Consider the following 23,935-nt stretch of genomic DNA (forward strand, 5'->3'; position numbering starts at 1 on the left):
TGTGTGTGATGTGCGACTTCTCATAATGCGGATACTGACCAGATGATGTCAGTTGGAGCCGGGGCGTAGCTCACCCCCCAGTCCTGAGACTGCACCACAGTGGTGATGCTGGACTGCTGTGGTCTGCGATGGCAGCGCACGCGCCTGTAGTCTTTTACAATGCTAGAAAATAAAACAAGATGTACAACTTAAAGCTGTGTAAAAACGTAAACGTAAAGATGCTAGAAGAAACGTGCATAGTCTCCCTGCCCAGTTTACAGTATTCAGTCCTATGTCACACTATGACTTTTTTTCATTCCAAAGTCAGTTCATGCGATGAGAGTGAGAGACTGTCTGTAGCTCACACATGAAGCTAGATGTCATACTGTCTGTAGTTCACTCACACAGCAGTCATCCTCTCATCACTGTCTGTAGTTCACTCACACAGCAGTGTGATCTCATACTGTCTGTAGTTCATACTGATGTCATACTGTCTGTAGTTCACTCACACAGCAGTGTGATCTCATACTGTCTGTAGTTCATACTGATGTCATACTGTCTGTAGTTCACTCACACAGCAGTCATCCTCTCATCACGGAAAGTCACAAAGGCTATGCCCAGCCTCTTGAGGGAGATGCGATTCTTCTCAGCGTTAAACTCATCTGTCAGCTTCTCTTCTAACTCGCTGTAGTACTGTTCTGCATCCACCTGCAGAAGAAGTTAGAGCACATATCACTCACCGCTTCTTTCATTGTCAGGTACAGCCCTCTTAGATTGGTAATGGCAAGGTGTTGTGTTGCTGCTGCACAAACGTAATTTGGATCGCAGTGCCATCCAGTGGTAATACACTTGCTATGCAGCAGAAGCTAATCCCAATGTTGTTGCAGTCTGATAAAATGTACCTGTTCAAAGCCACAGATGTCACAGCAGAAGATCTGAGCGCATGGATGGGTCTTGATCATGATCTTGCCCTCCTTCTGGGCCTTTGTGGTGAAATACAGCCTGCCTTTCATCGCCTTACGCCTGCAAAACACAGGGCGCAAACCATGACACAAGCCTCATACTGATCACCACATGTCTAGTTGTTTTTTCTTTTTTTACTTGATTGTTTTTTAATATCTAACACCTGTGTTGTTCTCATCGGCAGTGGTTACTGTACCTCTCCAAGTCCAGCCTCATCAGCTTGTGGACATTGAAGCAGAAACGGATATCGGTGACAGTGCAGCTGGGGTAAGCCTCACTGGTGGAGGGAACAAGAGCAGACAATCATATCTTTAATACACAGAGCAATGGGGTTATGTGACGTTGTATTTACAGAACACGGTCAGATCTCCCTCATAAACAGAACCTGGACTAAATGGGTAAATCGACAACAAAGGGACCTTAACTCTAACTATACCCTGTAGTACAGCATATTATGTGACAGCAGTTAGTATACTTCTTAAGAGAGTATACTTTTATTTTACTTTTGTTGGACTTGCAAAAGGTACACTGAGAATAGTATACTTAAGCTTGTACTTTTAATGCTGCTTAGACCTGTCCCATCCTTTTTTATGCTTTGCAAAAGCTACTGAGAATACGTATACTTACTGTACTAATGGTCCTAGAAATAATATGCTTCCAAAAGCTTAAGTCACAAGAAATTCAGATATACCTTTTTTGAACTTAAAGCATACTTACAAGTACACTTTTATAAAATAAAAGTGGGCCAATTTAGTCCCGACAAGTAACAAAAAAGCGTGAATTCGCAATAGCTGCGACCACATATGCAAATTTCCAAAATGCCGGATGGCAGGGGCAGCCCACGCTATTGTGCATTTCGAAATGCCCCCCTTTTAGCTGATTGGCATGAATACAACACACACCTTCACACACTTGACCTCCATGTCCAATTTCAGCCCTCTGCCCCTGCTATCCTGCATTTTGATATTTGCCCCCACCCCAGCATGAACACTGTACAAACACGCATGCACGCACACACGTACACACGCAAACACACACACACACACACACACACACAAACAAACACAAACCTCCATGCCAAATTTCAGCCTCCTAGAGTGAGAACTGTGCCAACTAAAGGGTGGTGAATTTTTTGTGGACCGACCAACCAACCAACCAACCAACCGACTGACCGACCGACCGCCTGACCGACCGACCAACCAACCAACCAACCAACCGACTGACCGACCGACCGCCTGACCGACCGACCAACCAACCAACCAACCGACCGTCCAACGGGGTGACTTACACCCCATTTACAGCTGGTATTTAAATGTGACCTGTATCCAGATAAGTTATCTGGATAATGGTCGCATTTAAAACCAGGTGTAAATGGGGTATAAAAGATCTGAACACTATGTGAGCCAGACTACCTCCAGATGTGGTCAGGAAGATCTGATCACATCCTGATCATGATGCATTTATACCTTGCATTAGCATGAATTTTTCCTTATCCAGATAACTTTAAAACAAATGTAAAAACCAGGTGTAAATGGGGTGTTATAGAGCTGCTGGTCACAGCAAAAAAAAAAAAAAAACTTTACTTCTCATACTTAAGTACTTTCAAAAACAAGACTATGCAAGCCTAGAGCAGCAGGGGCAGCAGTCCGGGTCTGGCATAACCAGGCTTGCCTAGGCTGCTGCTCATGCTCAACACTCACACATGCGTGTTTCAACAATGGGGAGTCAGTCAGTCAGTAAGCCCCTCAGACGTTTCTTGGCCGACCCGTTCTGGTTCCGGCAAAAAAATACACTTCAAGTTTGCTAGTCTTTTGTAAGGGCAGTGCTAATTGTGAAGAAAACCTGGTGCATACTGGAAGTGTTTGGTGATGAGTCCTGGGTCTGAGATCTCTCTGGGTATGGAGGTAATCATCAGTGTCCTGGCTACCTGCAACACATAATGCAACCAACACAAAAGAGGTTTTGCGATGACGTTGTGATAACTACCCGTCAGTTACAGCAGTGTGCTATTGTCCTCTGGGGGCTTTGAGGCAGGAAAGGACCACACCTCCATCTTAACACAGTGTGATGGGGACAGACCTTCTCGTCTTCTCTGTAGTCCAGCCCGGAGGCATGGTGGGCCATGCACAGCAAGGTGATGATGAAGTAGACCAGAGCAAAGACACTGTGGAGCCACAGAAAGTTGTCCCTGTGACGAGACACAAACACTGTTGGAACTTACACTAAAATAGACAGTCACTAGTGTTTTTGTTTTCATGGTTCTGTGATATTTCATAGGATTTGATATCACTAATGCAGTGTTAGACTTACTTTGCATCAACATTAGCCAGTGTTGTTCTTCCAAAGTTTGCAGGACTGTCTCCTGTAGACAAAATGGAATATGACAGAGAGCGAGGCATTTCAAGTTTTAAATGACTTCAAGGAAAACACTCCTCCTTGTCTGGAGGATGAGGCAATAATGAAGCAAGGCGACTATTCAGAGAATACATTTTCCACCCAACTTAATGAACTCTGTCTCTTGACAAGAGATTTCACACAACATTTAAATATTATAGTATTATTGTCATGCACTCCTTTGTTTACCGTCGCCATGGCAGCCTGTCAAAGCATGTTGGTTTATTTACTGTAATGACTGGGTGACACACTGCTCCATATGATGACAGCCAACAGTCATAAAAAGTACAAGCTCCTCATAGAGGCCATAATGGCTCTGCTCTACATTCCATATGGGATGGCTTACTCAAGGCTTCCTACCAAATGAGCACACAAGTGCCAAATGGCATTTCTTCCACTATTCAGCAGCTGGCTTTGTGTCATCCTCTGACATCTACATGTGTATTAAGAGGAAATGAAGGGCTTTCTATTCATACTCTGCTACTTGGGGAAGTGCTTGATATGAGTGTGTGTGTGTGTGTGTGTGTGTGTGTGTGTGTGTGTGTGTGTGTGTGTGTGTGCGTGTGTGCGTGTGTGCGTGTGTGCGTGTGTGCGTGTGTGCGTGTGTGTGTGTGTGTGTGTGTGAGAGTGAGTGAGTGAGTGTGTGAGAGAGAGAGAGAGAGAGAGAGAGAGAGAACCCACATGTTTTAGAGTGGTATTCGTACAATGTTTGTTCAATGTTTTCTGTGTGGATTTGTATTTGAGTTAAAATTACTTTTGGAGGGAAAGGCAGTTCTGATCTAATTCCATTTCCCCCCACACACTTGAGCTTTTTTACCGAGCTTGAGCCACAGCTAGTTTTAGTCTTAGTTCTACTCCTTTAGCAAATACATCCCATTCCCTTGGTGTGTGGATGTGTGACTGTCTCTCTGTGTAGTCTGGCCTGTCCCCCTGCGAGGTGCCCCATGTGCCTCTCCTGAGGTTGAAGGATATCCCCTGGCCGGCTGACAGCTGGCCAGGCTGTCATGTGAGCACCAAATTACCCAGGAGGTTCCCGGAAAAGTTGACCGGCAGAATCACGGCCAAAGACAGCAGGCAGACCACTGTCATGAGCAGGATGATGTGGCGCTGGAAGGACAGATACGTGACGGCGTCTATGCCACATTTGCTGCGGATCTCCTCGTCCCTGCAGAAACAGATAGGGGACTGTGAGAGGAGGGAGGACTTCTCATACATCTCCAGACTGGCAGAATCCATACATGCATCCTAAACTGTCTGGTGGTTGTAACACAGACAAAACCAGAGAGGTATCATGGTGTTCTTGAGGTGATGGTGGTGGAAAAGGCCACACATATAGACATAATGGTATTCATAGGAGAACTATTATAAGGATGAAGGTGCAGCCAGGACAAAAGGGCCTAGAGCTCATGCCACCACCACTGGTCTGGTGCTAGGAGCTGCGGTGGCCCAGGGCAGCCCAGGCAGGAGGCCCAGGGCAGCCCAGGCGGGAGGCTCAGACTGCTCTGGTGCTAGGAGCTGCGGTGGCCCAGGACAGCCCAGGCGGGAGGTTCAGGAAACCCAGTCTCATAAAATAGAACAAAAAAAAACAGGAGAGGTGCTTGCCACTCTCATGGCAGCCCACACATTGAGAACTCACAGGGTGGGACTTTGCACTTTCCCAGGGATCCCAGGGTGAGCCAGTAGCACGAGAGCTAAAAACAGAAGCACCCAAACTCCACCATAATACTATGGAAACCATGGACACACAGGAAGTCACTTTTTACAGGCCTAAATCTGTTGAGCGCACTCAAGACTCCAGCAAGTGCAAATATCCAACGGGAAACCACGGCACCACCGCTCGCATGACGAGCCCAGACTGCTTTGTTTTTGCTGCTTAATGGGATATAACATGAGCGCCAACATACGAGGGTGACATCAGCTTTGAAGACAACATGACCTATAAAAGGATGGCAGTCAGGACGGGGGAAGGGCCAAACAATTAAATGGGCGAGCACTTTGTGTACTTACTTCATATGGTAAAGTGATGTGAGCCATGAGCAGAAGCCCTGGAAGAGGAGGAGAATCATAAAACATTCAATGGATTGGGTATTAAAGATAATAAATGACATATGTATGCAATCCCGTGGACAGTGCATGTGGCTGCTAGCATGCATCCCACATCCCATTTTGCATAGTAACAAGGCCTTCACAGTGACAAAGAGATGCTGTTTTAATAGGTCTAGCCTGAAGCAGTAACCTCTTTACTGCAACCTCAGCTTTGTGTAGGCATTAGGCGGTGACTGTAGTCTGACTCTCTGTGCTACACCGTTATAAACACCAAGAGAGTGACATCACTCACTCTAGCACACAGGTGCCATGGAGTCACAGACAGTTCAGCTGAGTCACGTTCCAGACCTTTCTCTGGCTGGGTTTGACATGGCGCCATCTCACACAGCTGGACAGTATTGTCAATGTGCTGCAAGCAGCATATAAGCATCAATGTACCATTATCACATTATTTGTGATAAGCTAATATTTGACATATAATTACTTGTAAAGAAATGAGCACTCTACCTGTCAGTGGTGATTTTAATGCTTGTGTTTATTAAAATTAAGAGCACATTTTCAATTTCTCCTCGCCCTGGTATCACTTGCTGCATGCTTTTCTTTGACTTTATTGAAGAAGATAAACGTGTTGTAAGTAATTTTTCCAAAGGTCTTTCAGTTGAAAGTCCATTCACATTAATATGCAGCTGTTGATTGAGCATGTAACAACTTAATTACATCAATAAAACCTTGCTTTGAAAACCTCCCACAGATATTCCTAAGATATAAAATCAAAGGCTTTCTTTCAGTCTAGACCTATGATGAATACTTCATCCCCTGCAGTATTACTGGTTATGTTTCTCATTAGCCCTAATTGTTATCCCACACCGACCTTCCCTTAAGCACATGTCTGCTCTGCATCAGTGTGATATGTGTCTACTGTAGTTACTTAAGCACATGTCTGCTCTGCATCAGTGTGATATGTGTCTACTGTAGTTACTTAAACACATGTCTGCTCTGCATCAGTGTGATATGTGTATACTGTAGTTACTTAAGCACATGTCTGCTCTGCATCAGTGTGATATGTGTCTACTGTACTTACTTAAGCACATGTCTGCTCTGCATCAGTGTGATATGTGTCTACTGTACTTACTTAAGCACATGTCTGCTCTGCATCAGTGTGATATGTGTCTACTGTAGTTACTTAAGCACATGTCTGCTCTGCATCAGTGTGATATGTGTCTACTGTAGTTACTTAAGCACATGTCTGCTCTGCATCAGTGTGATATGTGTCTACTGTAGTTACTTAAGCACATGTCTGCTCTGCATCAGTGTGATATGTGTCTACTGTAGTTACTTAAGCACATGTCTGCTCTGCATCAGTGTGATATGTGTCTACTGTAGTTACTTAAGCACATGTCTGCTCTGCATCAGTGTGATATGTGTCTACTGTAGTTACTTAAACACATGTCTGCTCTGCATCAGTGTGATATGTGTCTACTGTACTTACTTAAGCACATGTCTGCTCTGCATCAGTGTGATATGTGTCTACTGTAGTTACTTAAGCACATGTCTGCTCTGCATCAGTGTGATATGTGTCTACTGTACTTACTTAAGCACATGTCTGCTCTGCATCAGTGTGATATGTGTCTACTGTACTTACTTAAGCACATGTCTGCTCTACATCAGTGTGATATGTGTCTACTGTAGTTACTTAAGCACATGTCTGCTCTGCATCAGTGTGATATGTGTCTACTGTAGTTACTTAAGCACATGTCTGCTCTGCATCAGTGTGATATGTGTCTACTGTAGTTACTTAAGCCAGTGGTTCTCAAATGGGGGTCCGAGGACCCCCAGGGGTCCTTGAGGGGGTTCCAGGGGGTCCCCAGCCAAAAGCGGGGTTATTTATTTTCGCTGTAATTCCATTCGTAAGTAAGACACAATGACTATTTTGGTCATGGGTTTTATACCCTTTCTGTAATAAAACATCTAAAAGCACCAATCTTATTATCATATGGGGGACCGTGGGACAAAATCCTATCAAATGGGGGTCCGTGGTCTAATCTTGTCAGTTTAGGGGTCCCTCATGTGAAGCAATTTGAGAACCACTGACTTAAGCACATGTCTGCTCTGCATCAGTGTGATATGTGTCTACTGTACTTACTTGCCCCACCATCTGAAAGTTTTCTCTCTCTTTGTTGCTTTCTCTTGTTTGTGCTGGAAAAACAGCACCTTCACGCTATTTTGTGCCGTAAAGCGATTCAGTAGATTCGCCGCCAAACTCGAGTGTAACAGTGTAAAATGCAGTGTACTCACTCATAGAGGCTGCCAAATTTCTCTGTGGTGGTTTATTTTGTTTAACGTAATTATACTAATATCTCACAATTAATGTGGTACTGAATGATGTTATTAATGTTAAGAACTACTTAACTCATTTAATTCAAAGTGCTGCATGGCCTTCATTTCTCTCTAAAGTGAAACTGTCTAAAATGTTCCCAGATGTAGATTCTTCATGTGACAGATGTAAAGTCTTCATGTGACAGATGTAGATTCTTCATGTGACAGATGTAGATTCTTCATGTGACAGATGTAAAGTCTTCATGTGACAGATGTAGATTCTTCATGTGACAGATGTAAAGTCTTCATGTGACAGATGTAGATTCTTCATGTGACAGATGTAGATTCTTCATGTGACAGATGTAAAGTCTTCATGTGACAGATGTAGATTCTTCATGTGACAGATGTAGATTCTTCATGTGACAGATGTAGATTCTTCATGTGACAGATGTAGATTCTTCATGTGACAGATGTAAAGTCTTCATGTGACAGATGTAAAGTCTTCATGTGACAGATGTAAAGTCTTCATGTGACAGATGTAGATTCTTCATGTGACAGATGTAAAGTCTTCATGTGACAGATGTAGATTCTTCATGTGACAGATGTAAAGTCTTCATGTGACAGATGTAGATTCTTCATGTGACAGATGTAAAGTCTTCATGTGACAGATGTAGATTCTTCATGTGACGGATGTAAAGTCTTCATGTGACAGATGTAGATTCTTCATGTGACAGATGTAAAGTCTTCATGTGACAGATGTAGATTCTTCATGTGACGGATGTAAAGTCTTCCCTGCCTCTCTAGCACACTCATTTTGGCACTGTCCTAATATATCCACTTAATGGAGCTCAATCTTCCAAACACTGTCAGACATTTTCAAAATGCTCATTCAGCTATGATAGCTATTTTTGGCATAGTAGGAGAGAACAATAGTAATCCAAAAGGAACTAAACTCCAAATAACAAAATGTGTTACTCTGTTAGCATGTATTCTCCTCTGCTGGAAGAACCAGACTCAGTGGATGAGGGAAGTGATGCAGCATCTCAAACTTGAGAAATTGAGATTCACAATTCACAAATAGAGCTAAGCTTTAACCCCCCCCCCCCCATCTTCCTAAATGTAACTCCAAATGGAGTAAGTCACATTTATTTAGTATCATATATTTGTCACATATTATATATATTTGTCATATTTGTACACAATGACATGACTTGGGCTTTAACACTTTGCAACTGCTTCTCTGTTAACCTTTTTTCTCTCTTCATCATCAACATCATCATCATCATCATCACTGTTTGTCTTTTTCTTTCTATTGTAGTGTGGCTGTGTTGTATGTTCTGAAAAAGCCAATAAAATATGTTGGGGGGGTTGTTGGAGCTGCAATATTTACCATGTCCTTTGTCTCTGAGTCAGAGGGGCTGGACTCTGAGGGAGACTTCTCTTTCTCGCTTGGCTCTCCATAAAACAGGGAGGTGAGACTGAAATGGGCAGACAATGAAAAGAAAGACATAGGATAAGTGTGGCACTATATGAGCTCATCCTATATGAGACCGCAACCAAGACAACAGTCAGACGTCACTATATGAGCTCATCCTATATGAGACCGCAACCAAGACAACAGTCAGACGTCACTATATGAGCTCATCCTATATGAGAACGCAACCAAGACAACAGTCAGACGTCACTATATGAGCTCATCATATATGAGACCGCAACCAAGACAACAGTCAGACGTCACTATATGAGCTCATCCTATATGAGATCGCAACCAAGACAACAGTCAGACGTCACTATATGAGCTCATCCTATATGAGACCGCAACCAAGACAACAGTCAGACGTCACTATATGAGCTCATCCTATATGAGACCGCAACCAAGACAACAGTCAGACGTCACTATATGAGCTCATCCTATATGAGAACGCAACCAAGACAACAGTCAGACGTCACTATATGAGCTCATCATATATGAGACCGCAACCAAGACAACAGTCAGACGTCACTATATGAGCTCATCCTATATGAGATCGCAACCAAGACAACAGTCAGACGTCACTATATGAGCTCATCCTATATGAGATCGCAACCAAGACAACAGTCAGACGTCACTATATGAGCTCATCCTATATGAGATCGCAACCAAGACAACAGTCAGACGTCACTATATGAGCTCATCCTATATGAGACCGCAACCAAGACAACAGTCAGACGTCACTATATGAGCTCATCCTATATGAGAACGCAACCAAGACAACAGTCAGACGTCACTTTATGAGCTCATCCTATATGAGATCGCAACCAAGACAACAGTCAGACGTCACTATATGAGCTCATCCTATATGAGATCGCAACCAAGACAACAGTCAGACGTCACTATATGAGCTCATCCTATATGAGACCGCAACCAAGACAACAGTCAGACGTCACTATATGAGCTCATCCTATATGAGAACGCAACCAAGACAACAGTCAGACGTCACTATATGAGCTCATCCTATATGAGACCGCAACCAAGACAACAGTCAGACGTCACTATATGAGCTCATCCTATATGAGACCGCAACCAAGACAACAGTCAGACGTCACTATATGAGCTCATCCTATATGAGATCGCAACCAAGACAACAGTCAGACGTCACTATATGAGCTCATCCTATATGAGACCGCAACCAAGACAACAGTCAGACGTCACTATATGAGCTCATCCTATATGAGACCGCAACCAACACAACAGTCAGACGTCACTATATGAGCTCATCCTATATGAGAACGCAACCAAGACAACAGTCAGACGTCACTTTATGAGCTCATCCTATATGAGATCGCAACCACGACAACAGTCAGACGTCACTATATGAGCTCATCCTATATGAGATCGCAACCAAGACAACAGTCAGACGTCACTATATGAGCTCATCCTATATGAGACCGCAACCAAGACAACAGTCAGACGTCACTATATGAGCTCATCCTATATGAGACCGCAACCAAGACAACAGTCAGACGTCACTATATGAGCTCATCATATATGAGACCGCAACCAAGACAACAGTCAGACGTCACTATATGAGCTCATCCTATATGAGACCGCAACCAAGACAACAGTCAGACGTCACTATATGAGCTCATCCTATATGAGATCGCAACCAAGACAACAGTCAGACGTCACTATATGAGCTCATCCTATATGAGACCGCAACCAAGACAACAGTCAGACGTCACTATATGAGCTCATCCTATATGAGACCGCAACCAAGACAACAGTCAGACGTCACTATATGAGCTCATCATATATGAGACCGCAACCAAGACAACAGTCAGACGTCACTATATGAGCTCATCCTATATGAGACCGCAACCAAGACAACAGTCAGACGTCACTATATGAGCTCATCCTATATGAGAACGCAACCAAGACAACAGTCAGACGTCACTTTATGAGCTCATCCTATATGAGATCGCAACCAAGACAACAGTCAGACGTCACTATATGAGCTCATCATATATGAGACCGCAACCAAGACAACAGTCAGACGTCACTATATGAGCTCATCCTATATGAGACCGCAACCAAGACAACAGTCAGACGTCACTATATGAGCTCATCCTATATGAGACCGCAACCAAGACAACAGTCAGATGTCACTTTATGAGCTCATCATATATGAGACCGCAACCAAGACAACAGTCACAAATCACTCACTATATGAGATCATCCTATATGAGACCGCAACCAAGACAACAGTCAGACGTCACTATATGAGCTCATCCTATATGAGACCGCAACCAAGACAACAGTCAGACGTCACTATATGAGCTCATCCTGTATGAGACCGCAACCAAGACAACAGTCAGACGTCACTATATTAGTTCATCCTATATGAGACCGCAACCAACACAACAGTCAGACGTCACTATATGAGCTCATCCTATATGAGAACGCAACCAAGACAACAGTCAGACGTCACTATATGAGCTCATCCTATATGAGAACGCAACCAAGACAACAGTCAGACATCACTATATGAGCTCATCCTGTATGAGAACGCAACCAAGACAACAGTCAGACGTCACTATATGAGCTCATCCTATATGAGACCGCAACCAAGACAACAGTCAGACGTCACTATATGAGCTCATCCTATATGAGACCGCAACCAAGACAACAGTCAGACGTCACTATATGAGCTCATCCTATATGAGACCGCAACCAAGACAACAGTCAGACGTCACTATATGAGCTCATCCTATATGAGATCGCAACCAAGACAACAGTCAGACGTCACTATATGAGCTCATCCTATATGAGACCGCAACCAAGACAACAGTCAGACGTCACTATATGAGCTCATCCTATATGAGACCGCAACCAACACAACAGTCAGACGTCACTATATGAGCTCATCCTATATGAGAACGCAACCAAGACAACAGTCAGACGTCACTTTATGAGCTCATCCTATATGAGATCGCAACCACGACAACAGTCAGACGTCACTATATGAGCTCATCCTATATGAGATCGCAACCAAGACAACAGTCAGACGTCACTATATGAGCTCATCCTATATGAGACCGCAACCAAGACAACAGTCAGACGTCACTATATGAGCTCATCCTATATGAGACCGCAACCAAGACAACAGTCAGACGTCACTATATGAGCTCATCATATATGAGACCGCAACCAAGACAACAGTCAGACGTCACTATATGAGCTCATCCTATATGAGACCGCAACCAAGACAACAGTCAGACGTCACTATATGAGCTCATCCTATATGAGACCGCAACCAAGACAACAGTCAGACGTCACTATATGAGCTCATCCTATATGAGACCGCAACCAAGACAACAGTCAGACGTCACTATATGAGCTCATCCTATATGAGAACGCAACCAAGACAACAGTCAGACGTCACTATATGAGCTCATCATATATGAGACCGCAACCAAGACAACAGTCAGACGTCACTATATGAGCTCATCCTATATGAGATCGCAACCAAGACAACAGTCAGACGTCACTATATGAGCTCATCCTATATGAGATCGCAACCAAGACAACAGTCAGACGTCACTATATGAGCTCATCCTATATGAGATCGCAACCAAGACAACAGTCAGACGTCACTATATGAGCTCATCCTATATGAGACCGCAACCAAGACAACAGTCAGACGTCACTATATGAGCTCATCCTATATGAGAACGCAACCAAGACAACAGTCAGACGTCACTTTATGAGCTCATCCTATATGAGATCGCAACCAAGACAACAGTCAGACGTCACTATATGAGCTCATCCTATATGAGATCGCAACCAAGACAACAGTCAGACGTCACTATATGAGCTCATCCTATATGAGACCGCAACCAAGACAACAGTCAGACGTCACTATATGAGCTCATCCTATATGAGACCGCAACCAAGACAACAGTCAGACGTCACTTTATGAGCTCATCCTGTATGAGACCGCAACCAAGACAACAGTCAGACGTCACTATATGAGCTCATCCTATATGAGACCGCAACCAAGACAACAGTCAGACGTCACTATATTAGTTCATCCTATATGAGACCGCAACCAACACAACAGTCAGACGTCACTATATGAGCTCATCCTATATGAGAACGCAACCAAGACAACAGTCAGACGTCACTATATGAGCTCATCCTATATGAGAACGCAACCAAGACAACAGTCAGACGTCACTATATGAGCTCATCCTATATGAGACCGCAACCAAGACAACAGTCAGACGTCACTATATGAGCTCATCCTATATGAGACCGCAACCAAGACAACAGTCAGACGTCACTATATGAGCTCATCCTATATGAGATCGCAACCAAGACAACAGTCAGACGTCACTATATGAGCTCATCCTATATGAGACCGCAACCAAGACAACAGTCAGACGTCACTATATGAGCTCATCCTATATGAGACCGCAACCAACACAACAGTCAGACGTCACTATATGAGCTCATCCTATATGAGAACGCAACCAAGACAACAGTCAGACGTCACTTTATGAGCTCATCCTATATGAGATCGCAACCACGACAACAGTCAGACGTCACTATATGAGCTCATCCTATATGAGATCGCAACCAAGACAACAGTCAGACGTCACTATATGAGCTCATCCTATATGAGACCGCAACCAAGACAACAGTCAGACGTCACTATATGAGCTCATCCTATATGAGACCGCAACCAAGACAACAGTCAGACGTCACTATATGAGCTCATCATATATGAGACCGCAACCAAGACAACAGTCAGACGTCACTATATGAGCTCATCCTATATGAGACCGCAACCAAGACAACAGTCAGACGTCACTATATGAGCTCATCCTATATGAGAACGCAACCAAGACAACAGTCAGACGTCACTTTATGAGCTCATCCTATATGAGATCGCAACCAAGACAACAGTCAGACGTCACTATATGAGCTCATCATATATGAGACCGCAACCAAGACAACAGTCAGACGTCACTATATGAGCTCATCCTATATGAGACCGCAACCAAGACAACAGTCAGACGTCACTATATGAGCTCATCCTATATGAGACCGCAACCAAGACAACAGTCAGATGTCACTTTATGAGCTCATCATATATGAGACCGCAACCAAGACAACAGTCACAAATCACTCACTATATGAGATCATCCTATATGAGACCGCAACCAAGACAACAGTCAGACGTCACTATATGAGCTCATCCTATATGAGACCGCAACCAAGACAACAGTCAGACGTCACTATATGAGCTCATCCTGTATGAGACCGCAACCAAGACAACAGTCAGACGTCACTATATGAGCTCATCCTATATGAGATCACAACCAAGACAACAGTCAGACGTCACTATATGAGCTCATCCTATATGAGACCGCAACCAAGACAACAGTCAGACGTCACTATATGAGCTCATCCTATATGAGATCACAACCAAGACAACAGTCAGACGTCACTATATGATCTCATCCTATACTGTATGAGACCGCAACCAAGACAACAGTCAGACGTCACTATATGAGCTCATCCTATATGAGACCGCAACCAAGACAACAGTCAGACGTCACTATATGAGCTCATCCTATATGAGACCGCAACCAAGACAACAGTCAGACGTCACTATATGAGCTCATCCTGTATGAGACCGCAACCAAGACAACAGTCAGACGTCACTATATGAGCTCATCATATATGAGACCGCAACCAAGACAACAGTCAGACGTCACTATATGAGCTCATCCTATATGAGATCACAACCAAGACAACAGTCAGACGTCACTATATGAGCTCATCCTATATGAGACCGCAACCAAGACAACAGTCAGACGTCACTATATGAGCTCATCCTGTATGAGACCGCAACCAACACAACAGTCAGACGTCACTATATGATCTCATCCTATACTGTATGAGACCGCAACCAAGACAACAGTCAGACGTCACTATATGAGCTCATCCTACAGTATATGAGACCGCAACCAAGACAACAGTCAGACGTCACTATATTAGTTCATCCTATGAGACCGCAACCAACACAACAGTCAGACATCACTATATGAGCTCATCCTATATGAGACCGCAACCAAGACAACAGTCAGACGTCACTATATGAGCTCATCCTACAGTATATGAGACCGCAACCAAGACAACAGTCAGACGTCACTATATTAGTTCATCCTATGAGACCGCAACCAACACAACAGTCAGATGTCACTCCTGCAGACAGTCTGAGCATTTATCTGAAATCAATTACAATGTCAGAGAAAGTGTGTGTGTGTGGGTGTGTGTGTGTGTGTGTGTGTGTGTGTGTGTGTGTGTGTGTAGGTGCGTGCGTGTGCGTGTGTGTGTGTGTGTGTGTGTGTGTGTGTGTGTGTAGGTGCGTGCGTGCGTGTGTGTGTGCGTGCGTGTGTGTGTGTGTGTGTGTGTGTGTGTGTGTGTGTGTGTGTGTGTCAGGGGTTAATTCTATATCCAGGAGAAATAAAAAGGTGTGGGCTGAGCTTCTCGATCCAATAAGGTCAGTGTGATGATTGAGTTTGTGGATATTTCTCTGTGGGCCGCGTCCCTGACAAATCGACAGCACGTCAAATTAAGCTGCGTAATTGAATTAGCATGAGCGGTGCCCGCTTGGCAAAACACACAGATGCTTGTCCTGGAGGTGCTATGGAGCCACTGCTGGTCAGGCAGAACTAATCAAGCCTGCACTCCCACTGGAGAGGGGCTTCAGGTCAGGCAGAAGTAAACCACTGCAGACTCAAGCAGCCCGCTGAGTGGAGCTTGATTTGTTGTGAAACCTGAACAGGTTTCTGAAAAGAGTGGGGACATTATTCCATCCAAACTGCTGTCTGTGCCATTTGTGTTTCAGTGTTTGTGTTTGTGTTTGCGTGTGTACATGTGTTTCTGTTTGTGTGTGTTTCAGTGTTTGGCCTGCAAGAACAAATTAGCGTTTTTGAAGTCTCACAAAGAAATTGAAGGCGCCAATAACACGTTGCCAATGTTCAGTTACTACAACAACAACAAGCAGTGGCAACAGCCATGCAGTAATTCAATTACGCAGTACCATTTATGCTCAGGAGAGGGAGCTGGAGGCTCAGGAGCAGGTCCAATGAGGGTTATTACTCCATCTTGGATGTTGATTTTGACTAAGAGGGCATGCATATTTTGTTTGTTTGTTTATGTTTGTGTTTGTGTTTGTGTGTGTGTGTTTACAGTGTAAGTTAGCCACCTGTCATTCTCCATCACCAGAGCCAGGCGGCCGTAGTCCCACGCAGCCTTCCTCAGACAGGAGAAGATCAGCAACAAGAACTGGAACACAAAACAACACCTGAATACAGAGACCTGGCATCATGCACACACACGCGCACGCGCACACACCCACACACACACACACACACACACACACACACACACACACACACACACACCTCCCTTTCTTCGCCAGCTGTCTATTGTGTCTCAAAACCTTTGGTGATTCAAAGATTGCATGCTGTGAATGCAGCATGGCCTTCAGACACAGCATGGACACACCTTCAGATGGCCTCTGCCTCCTCATAAGGAGTGTACACACATACTAGATGGGTCCAAATCCAGCAGCATTCTTCTTTCTTTGCATTAGTATGTGGTTGTCTTGTAAACGAACAGACAGGTCAGCATGCACACGCGAAGACACACTGTGCACTAATGACCGAGTACTGTCTGGTCAATAGCAATCTGAAAGGCTTTATTCTCCTACAATGCAGTGCAAACTGCTCCAAACTGCTTATAATACACAATAGAGGAATTCATTTTGAGTAGGCTTGGTTTACGATCTCAGTAACTGGACGATGACGGACGAATGTTGCCAAGTGCAAATGGAGTGAAAGCACTGATGAATGTTTGACATTAACTACAGCATAAATCATTTACTCAATTGAGGTTAGAAGACATTGGATTTTGGAGGCGGGGATCATGACAGCAATGTTAATGGCGAGAAATCTGCCAGAAATGTTGAATGATTCATTTGTTTACTGGTCCCAATCCATGCATAGGTAATCAAGCCATGCATAGGTAATCAGGGCAACCTTGACCGAGACTTGGGAGACGAAAATGATTCTGCTTTCATTTGACAGTCAGGGCTGATAAGTGACGACGTATCCGAAAACCTCTTGTAAAAAATGAGAATCTCTCCACTCTTTCTCCGTTTTCTCTGTGTCCATCTCCTTCCTAATGTGTTTTTTATTTTATTTCTAGTTGCGTGGGCACGTTCTCCACCAAGTCCCACAGATGATTGATTCTGTATGATGATGGAATTGATGCAGAGGCGTGCTCCCGCCACCCGGGGGGGGCAGCATGCTTTGACTCAGTCTTGCCATTAAACCCTCTGCGTTGTCATGACAACCAGGCAGCCATCAAACGAGCCAATTAAAATGTGGAGGCTCAGGTGGTAGATTGAGACTGACATCAATGCAGAGATCAAGCTTGACAAGGCCTGACAGCAGAACTGAGCTAGTTGACAACTGAGAGCTTTTACTATCTGGAAGACAGGAGCAAAATGATGTTGGTAAACAGAGTGTACAAAAGGGATGTTTAAACATTTGGCTGTTACTGTTTTAGTTGCAACATGCAATGTGATGTATAACTTCTACTGTATGACACAGAATATGGTGTTTGTACTTGTGTGTATTCTTGTATTTTTCATGTTGTAATTTTGGATATCTATTTTTATCGCTCTATAAATACTGTCAACAGTCATTAAAAAAACATTTCCATCATGTTTTTTAGAATAATAATGTTATATAAATCAGGCTATGAATGATATATGAACAAACCCCCTTGTTACCTCCTCACCTATGCACTGTCCTGTTCTTTTGGTTTGATGTAGCTAGTTTGTGATGTTGTCTAATGTAGTTATTTTCCCTTAGTCAATAAATCATTGTTTTAACTTTTACTTTGACTCCCTCTATGTTACTTCCCTGAGCCAGGTTGTAACATGAGTCTACTTTACTTTTTTATTTTATGTTACAGCACTTTATTTTTATTATGGCACTCTGAACTATCTGGAGGAATGTTCACTTATTTTACTGTTGCACTTATTGTAAGTCATTCTGGATGAGAACATCCGCTAAATGTCTCAATTGTAGTAAAGCATAAACAATGCTATTTGTGTTGTTAAAAGTCATTAATTTATATTGAACCTCTGAAATATATGAATATTATCCAAGTAAGAATTTAACATGAAGCATTTCAACACTAAACAAGCCAGTGGATTTTGGGGGTCTGAAAGAAGGTCAACCAGCTGCCAAGTGAAGAGGATAAATGTAGTTATACTGTAGTAGCATTTCCTTTTGTAATGTAGAAAGTCTTAACAACACTAGTTTGTACAGAAAATGAATCTAGGAAAATTGATCGAGGGACATTTTGAAAGCAGATATGTTTCAATTCTAAAATTCAAAACAGACATCAACTGAACTCGGTTTAGCCTTTCTGACGGTGTGAACTGTGAAGTGTGTGTGTGTGTGTGTGTGTGTGTGTGTGTGTGTTGTAGGCAAGTCACTATATCTCAAGTCCAAGTCGAGTCTCGAGTCCCCAGTGTTCGAGTCTGAATCCAAGTCACCAGAGAAGTAGTCTCGTAGTAGCCGTGCACTACTCTTGAAAAGTGGTTAAGGACCCCCCCTGCCTAAGAGTCGACCAAAACAAAATGCGTGACAGACATATGAATTGACCAACCATGGGCGGCTTGACGCAACTCATGGGGCGGTACATTTTGAACGATGCACCAATGCACGCAGAGAGCCGGACTTCCGTAAAAGCCCAGCCAATCAGATTTCGCCACAGGATTTCTGATGTCAAAACCTGGAAATGCTGACTTGTGATTCAGACCCTTTGTCGCTGGAAGGGGTTGGGCTGACCACGCAAGACTACCAAAGAAGAGTCCGAGTCGAGTCAGAGTCAAGTTCCCATTACGTGAGTCCAAGTTCAGAGTTAGCCTACTGAGCATGAGTGTGAATCCACATGTACAGTAGGTGGAACACAGGTGCCTGCCCTTGCACAAAATTGAATAATGACACAGTGTCATCAATATAGGTGAGGATGTGCTATTTTATTATGGGAAAACGGAGGCTCTTTTGAATCAGGTGTTGTTACCCTATGATGCTATCCTGTGCTCTGATGTTAACTGTAAAGATACAGCTCACCACCATGATCTCTGTACTATGTATGATGCCATTGTTGGAACATTGTGTGAGGCCAGTAGCCCCTACATCACTTATTCTAATTGTAAAACAGGTAAGCCAGGTAAGCCAGGTTGGAATAAACATGTAGCCCCCCATTTTGCTGCAGCTAGGGAGGCCTTTAGTCAATGGGTAACGGCAGGCAGGCCCAGGCAGGGTCCTGCTCTGGACCACAGAAAGAACACCCATGCCAGATACAAAGCTGCTATTCAGTATATAACCAAACATGAACAACTCATGAGAGCAGACTCAATGGCTGAGAAGCTCCTTAGCTGCAATGTCACTGGCTTCTGGAATGAGGTGAAGGCCTTGAATCGAGGCAGTACACTGCTACCTGGCACGATTGAGGGAGTCTCTGGTGCTGCTGACATAGCTGAGCTGTGGAGGCAGCATTATTCTGCTGTGTTTAACTGTGTAAAAAGTGACCCGTTGCCAGTGAGCAGCATCCCTAACAGTGAGGCTGTTGGTTTTACAGTTAACGAGGTGCTTCAAGCTATAACTCAGCTGGCCGATAACAAAGCCAGCGGCCAAGATAATATCTCGGCAGAGCATCTTAAACATGCGAGCCCCAGGGTGGCTGTCCTGCTCTCCATCTGTTTTACAGGCCTCATGACACATGGGCTGCTGCCGGACTCCTTGTTGTCAGTCACTTTGGTGCCAGTCATCAAGGACAAGGCAGGTAAGGTGGGGAGTGTGGACAATTACCGACCTATTGCACTGGCCAGTGTACTTTCTAAAGTTTTAGAGAGAATTTTATTAGATCATTTAAGTTCCTTTTTAGTCACGTCTGACAATCAATTTGGATTCAAAGCCAAGCATGGCACTGACCTCTGTATTTATGCATTAAAAGAGGTTATTGATATGTATAAAGGTAAGCATTCCTCTGTTTTAGTGGGGTTTATTGATGCCTCTAAGGCATTCGACCGAGTCAACCACCAGAAACTATTTTTAAAACTGAGGGAGAGGGGCGTGCCTGATAGCATTATTAGAATCCTGGCATTCTGGTATGCTAACCAGACCATGCAGGTAAGGTGGGGTAATACGGTCTCTGCTCCTTTTGGTGTCGGCAATGGCGTCCGTTAGGGGGGGCTTCTTTCCCCCGCCCTGTTCAATTTATATATGAATGAACTCTCTGTACAGCTCAGCAGCTGCCGAACGGGATATGTGATTGGTAACACCACTGTAAATCACTTTATGTATGCCGATGATTTGGTTATCCTGTCTCCAAGCAGTACTGGTTTCCAACAGTTGCTGAATATCTGTTCTGACTATGGAGGTCATTTTGATGTGAAATATAATGCTAAAAAGAGTGTCACTATGATCTGCAGAACAAGAGATGATAAGGATCTCTCCTTTCCTTCTTTTTATTTGTCTGGGCAGGTGCTGGCAGTTTGCTGTCGAACTAAATATTTGGGTCATATTATAACTGATCAAATGAGTGATGATGATGACATGTACAGACAGAAGCGTGTACTGTATGCTCAAGCTAACATGCTGAGGAAGAAGTTTTATTTTTGCTCAGATGCTGTAAAGGTTAACCTGTTTAGAGCCTACTGTACTCCTCTGTATACTGCCCCCCTGTGGGTCAAGTATAAGCAGGCTAGCATTAAAAAGCTCCAGGTTGCTTATAATGACTGCCTGAGGATCCTTCTTAGGAAGCCAAGGTGTAGTAGCGCCAGTGAAATGTTTTGTGGAGCAGGAGTGAGCACCTTTCATGCCCTGTTGAGAAACCTGATGTATAGGTTTATCTGTCGTCTGAATATGTCTCAGAATATGCTCATTATGTTGCTCTCTCAACCCAATCTCAGTGACACTAGATACATGTCTTCCATCTGGAAACACTGGTACAGTGCCTTACTGTAGAAATGTTAGGTGCTCTTATTGTGTTGTTACCTGTTTTATATGTATTGTGTGTGTTTTTTAATGGACCTTGTGTCTGACAATAAAGTGATGATGATGATGATGATGAATATAGCTATCAATATCTTATGCCAAATTATTAGGGCCTATTACAAAAATAAAAAATAAAAAAAACAGTCTTTATCAATTAACAAGTCCGAGTCCTCGTCTCCAACTTCCGAGTCCAATGCATGAATGCTTGAATCCAAGTCCAAGTCCAAGTCATCAGTGCTCAAGTGAAGTCCAAGTCGAGTTACAAGCCCTGAAAATGTGTCCAGGACTCTGACTGGACTACAACACTGGTGTGTGTGTGTGTGGCGTAACTGAAGTACCATCCAGAGGACCACGTTGATGGCGAGGACAGTGGGCACCCCTCCAAACGGCAGGCCCTGCAGGACGCTGCTGCGGGAGTGGGAGCGGTAGCATCTCTCCGCCGTGCTGTTCTCCTCCCCAAAGGAGTCCAGGAAGCCCAGGACATCCAGCTCCATGTCCCTCCCATCCATAGGGGGTGCTCTCGTCACAAACAGCTCAGAGTCCGCCATCAGCGCTGCACCATACCTGAATGGAGAGAGTCAGAGAGATGCACCATTAAGAGACCAAAACAAAGCGAGTCAGAGATTCTTATGATACAACCAAGGGGCAACCTCCACCGCTGTAAAATGAAGCCAATGTGTGCCTTTAACCTGCATTCTTTCTAATGGCCAGCAAGGGGCGACTCCACTGGGTGCAAAAAGAAGTCAGATTGTATGGAAATCTATGGGAAAATGACCCTACTTCTCACTTGATTTATTACCTCAGTAAACACTTTCTTAATGAGTTTATGGTCTCAATCGCTAGCTTCAAGTCTCCTTCAATACAGCATGTAGGTTATGGTCCAGTGATCGCGCAGCTCACCGATCACCGACCAATTCAGTAGTAGGCGGCGCTGCAGCTGGGTGGGAGACCCCTGTTCTATCTGGCTAACAACAACAACAACAACAACAACAACAACAACAACAACAACAACAACAAGATGGCAACGGTCAAAATGGCAAACTCCAGGATAAATGGGAGTCCACTCCACAAACCAATGGGTGATATGATGGTGGCTACGTCCATTTATTTATAGTCTATGGATACAACATTCACTGCTGTACTGAAAACACCCAGCAAAATGTCTCTTTGGATTTCAATATGACTAGTTGCTGTGTGAGATCAAAGCAATAGCATGACGTCCTTTTGTGATTTGTTTTAGGAAGACAACCCATCAATGGTTTCAGGTGCCGGTGGGGTGGCATCCTTGGGCTTTACGCACACTGAAACTATTCATATTGTCGTGACAATGGGTTCAGTGGAAACCAATACTGCAATACTGCAATAATCCCTTCTCTTATTTGTTTAGATGAGATTTAAGCTTTACTCGTGTCACTTGCTGCCAGGCAGGCAGGCAGGCATAGCACTAGTCATGTTAATGCACTCTCGCCTATACAAGCCTGTTTACACAGATTGAGAACAATAAAGTACACGTTTGTGCATTTTAATGAGACGTGGCAAATGAGCGCATGGTTTTGGTAATAAACACTGCCTCAGTGTAAATAGTGCTTGCTATTGGGATCAAATGACCCGTGTTCTGTTCACATGCAAGTTGGCATTGTTGACAGACAGTCAGCTTTATCGGTGTGAGCGTCTCCTTCCCACTCACTCTAAGTGCAACTATCATGGGCTTTTGGAAAGGTCAGACTAATGGCCATCACAGGCCATTAGCAGCCGTTGATCTGTATCTGCTGCTGTATCTGACAGGTGGAAGTGGACATGTCATGTGACCTGAGTGGGAGGCAGATAGAGGGGCCTTCAAAAGCTGCTATATGTGACAAGAAGATGTTCATCAGTCCATTTCTGGGAGAGAAACATAGGCCTATTCATCAGGGGGTGTGGCCTTTATATTTGAACGGTACTCAGCTGCAAGTTTGAACAGCTTGTGGAGGATTGGGGGCTTGCTGCCACCATGGTCTCTGGATTTCCCCCTATGTCTGGAGGAGCATGCACCAGATATTAAGCTATCATTCACACCGCCATGGCCCCACAGTCAAGGCCTGAGCCATCTGTCCACACACACACACACACACACACACACACACACACACACACACACACACACACACACACACACACACACACACACACACACACACACACACACACACACACACACACACACACACACACACACACACACACACACACACACACACTTCCCTGCTTGATCAATACAGTCCTGACTCCCAGCTGCTCCTCACAGGACAAACAGTCTGAGGAGATGGAGCAGCAAGCAACAGAGCGCTGACCAAGCCTTGAATTACCGTGAGTCCAGTTGACTGAGAGACATCAACAACTCTCAGACCTGATGAAAAAAGGGAGATTCTACAGTCTATTCAGGGATGTTGTCAGTGTGATGGCATGGAGGGCGCCACAGTCGAGACGCTGTGCACTTCGCAGCAGTAAAACTGCATTACGAGCTCGGCCAACCGCACTGCTGTCCAACTTTCAGCAGAGAAGAGGAGAACGATAGAGGAAGCTAAAGGCCTCCCAGCTGGCAAACAGGCACACATTATGGAAC

General features: G+C 44.1%; 1 protein-coding gene across 1 annotated transcript in view; it reads right to left on the minus strand.

Annotated features, from left to right (window-relative positions):
- tmem63c (transmembrane protein 63C) overlaps window positions 1-23,935 on the minus strand; it is a gene marked incomplete at its 3' end in the record, with an annotated part of 85,575 nt that overhangs the window by 18,673 nt on the left and 42,967 nt on the right. The window contains exons 2-13 of the mRNA XM_083634058.1: window positions 21,672-21,897; window positions 16,458-16,537; window positions 9,089-9,176; window positions 5,344-5,381; window positions 4,359-4,501; window positions 3,253-3,304; window positions 3,022-3,130; window positions 2,796-2,869; window positions 1,139-1,219; window positions 882-1,002; window positions 554-687; window positions 36-162 (exon numbers count right to left, since the gene is read on the minus strand). Of these exons, the coding sequence (XP_083490184.1) occupies window positions 36-162; window positions 554-687; window positions 882-1,002; window positions 1,139-1,219; window positions 2,796-2,869; window positions 3,022-3,130; window positions 3,253-3,304; window positions 4,359-4,501; window positions 5,344-5,381; window positions 9,089-9,176; window positions 16,458-16,537; window positions 21,672-21,881 (1,257 nt within the window). The 5' untranslated portion in view covers window positions 21,882-21,897. The remainder of the gene's footprint in view (window positions 1-35; window positions 163-553; window positions 688-881; window positions 1,003-1,138; window positions 1,220-2,795; window positions 2,870-3,021; window positions 3,131-3,252; window positions 3,305-4,358; window positions 4,502-5,343; window positions 5,382-9,088; window positions 9,177-16,457; window positions 16,538-21,671; window positions 21,898-23,935) is intronic.

This window comes from Poromitra crassiceps (assembly GCF_964638095.1).
Source record: "Poromitra crassiceps genome assembly, chromosome: 3".
Taxonomy (NCBI): domain Eukaryota; kingdom Metazoa; phylum Chordata; class Actinopteri; order Beryciformes; family Melamphaidae; genus Poromitra; species Poromitra crassiceps.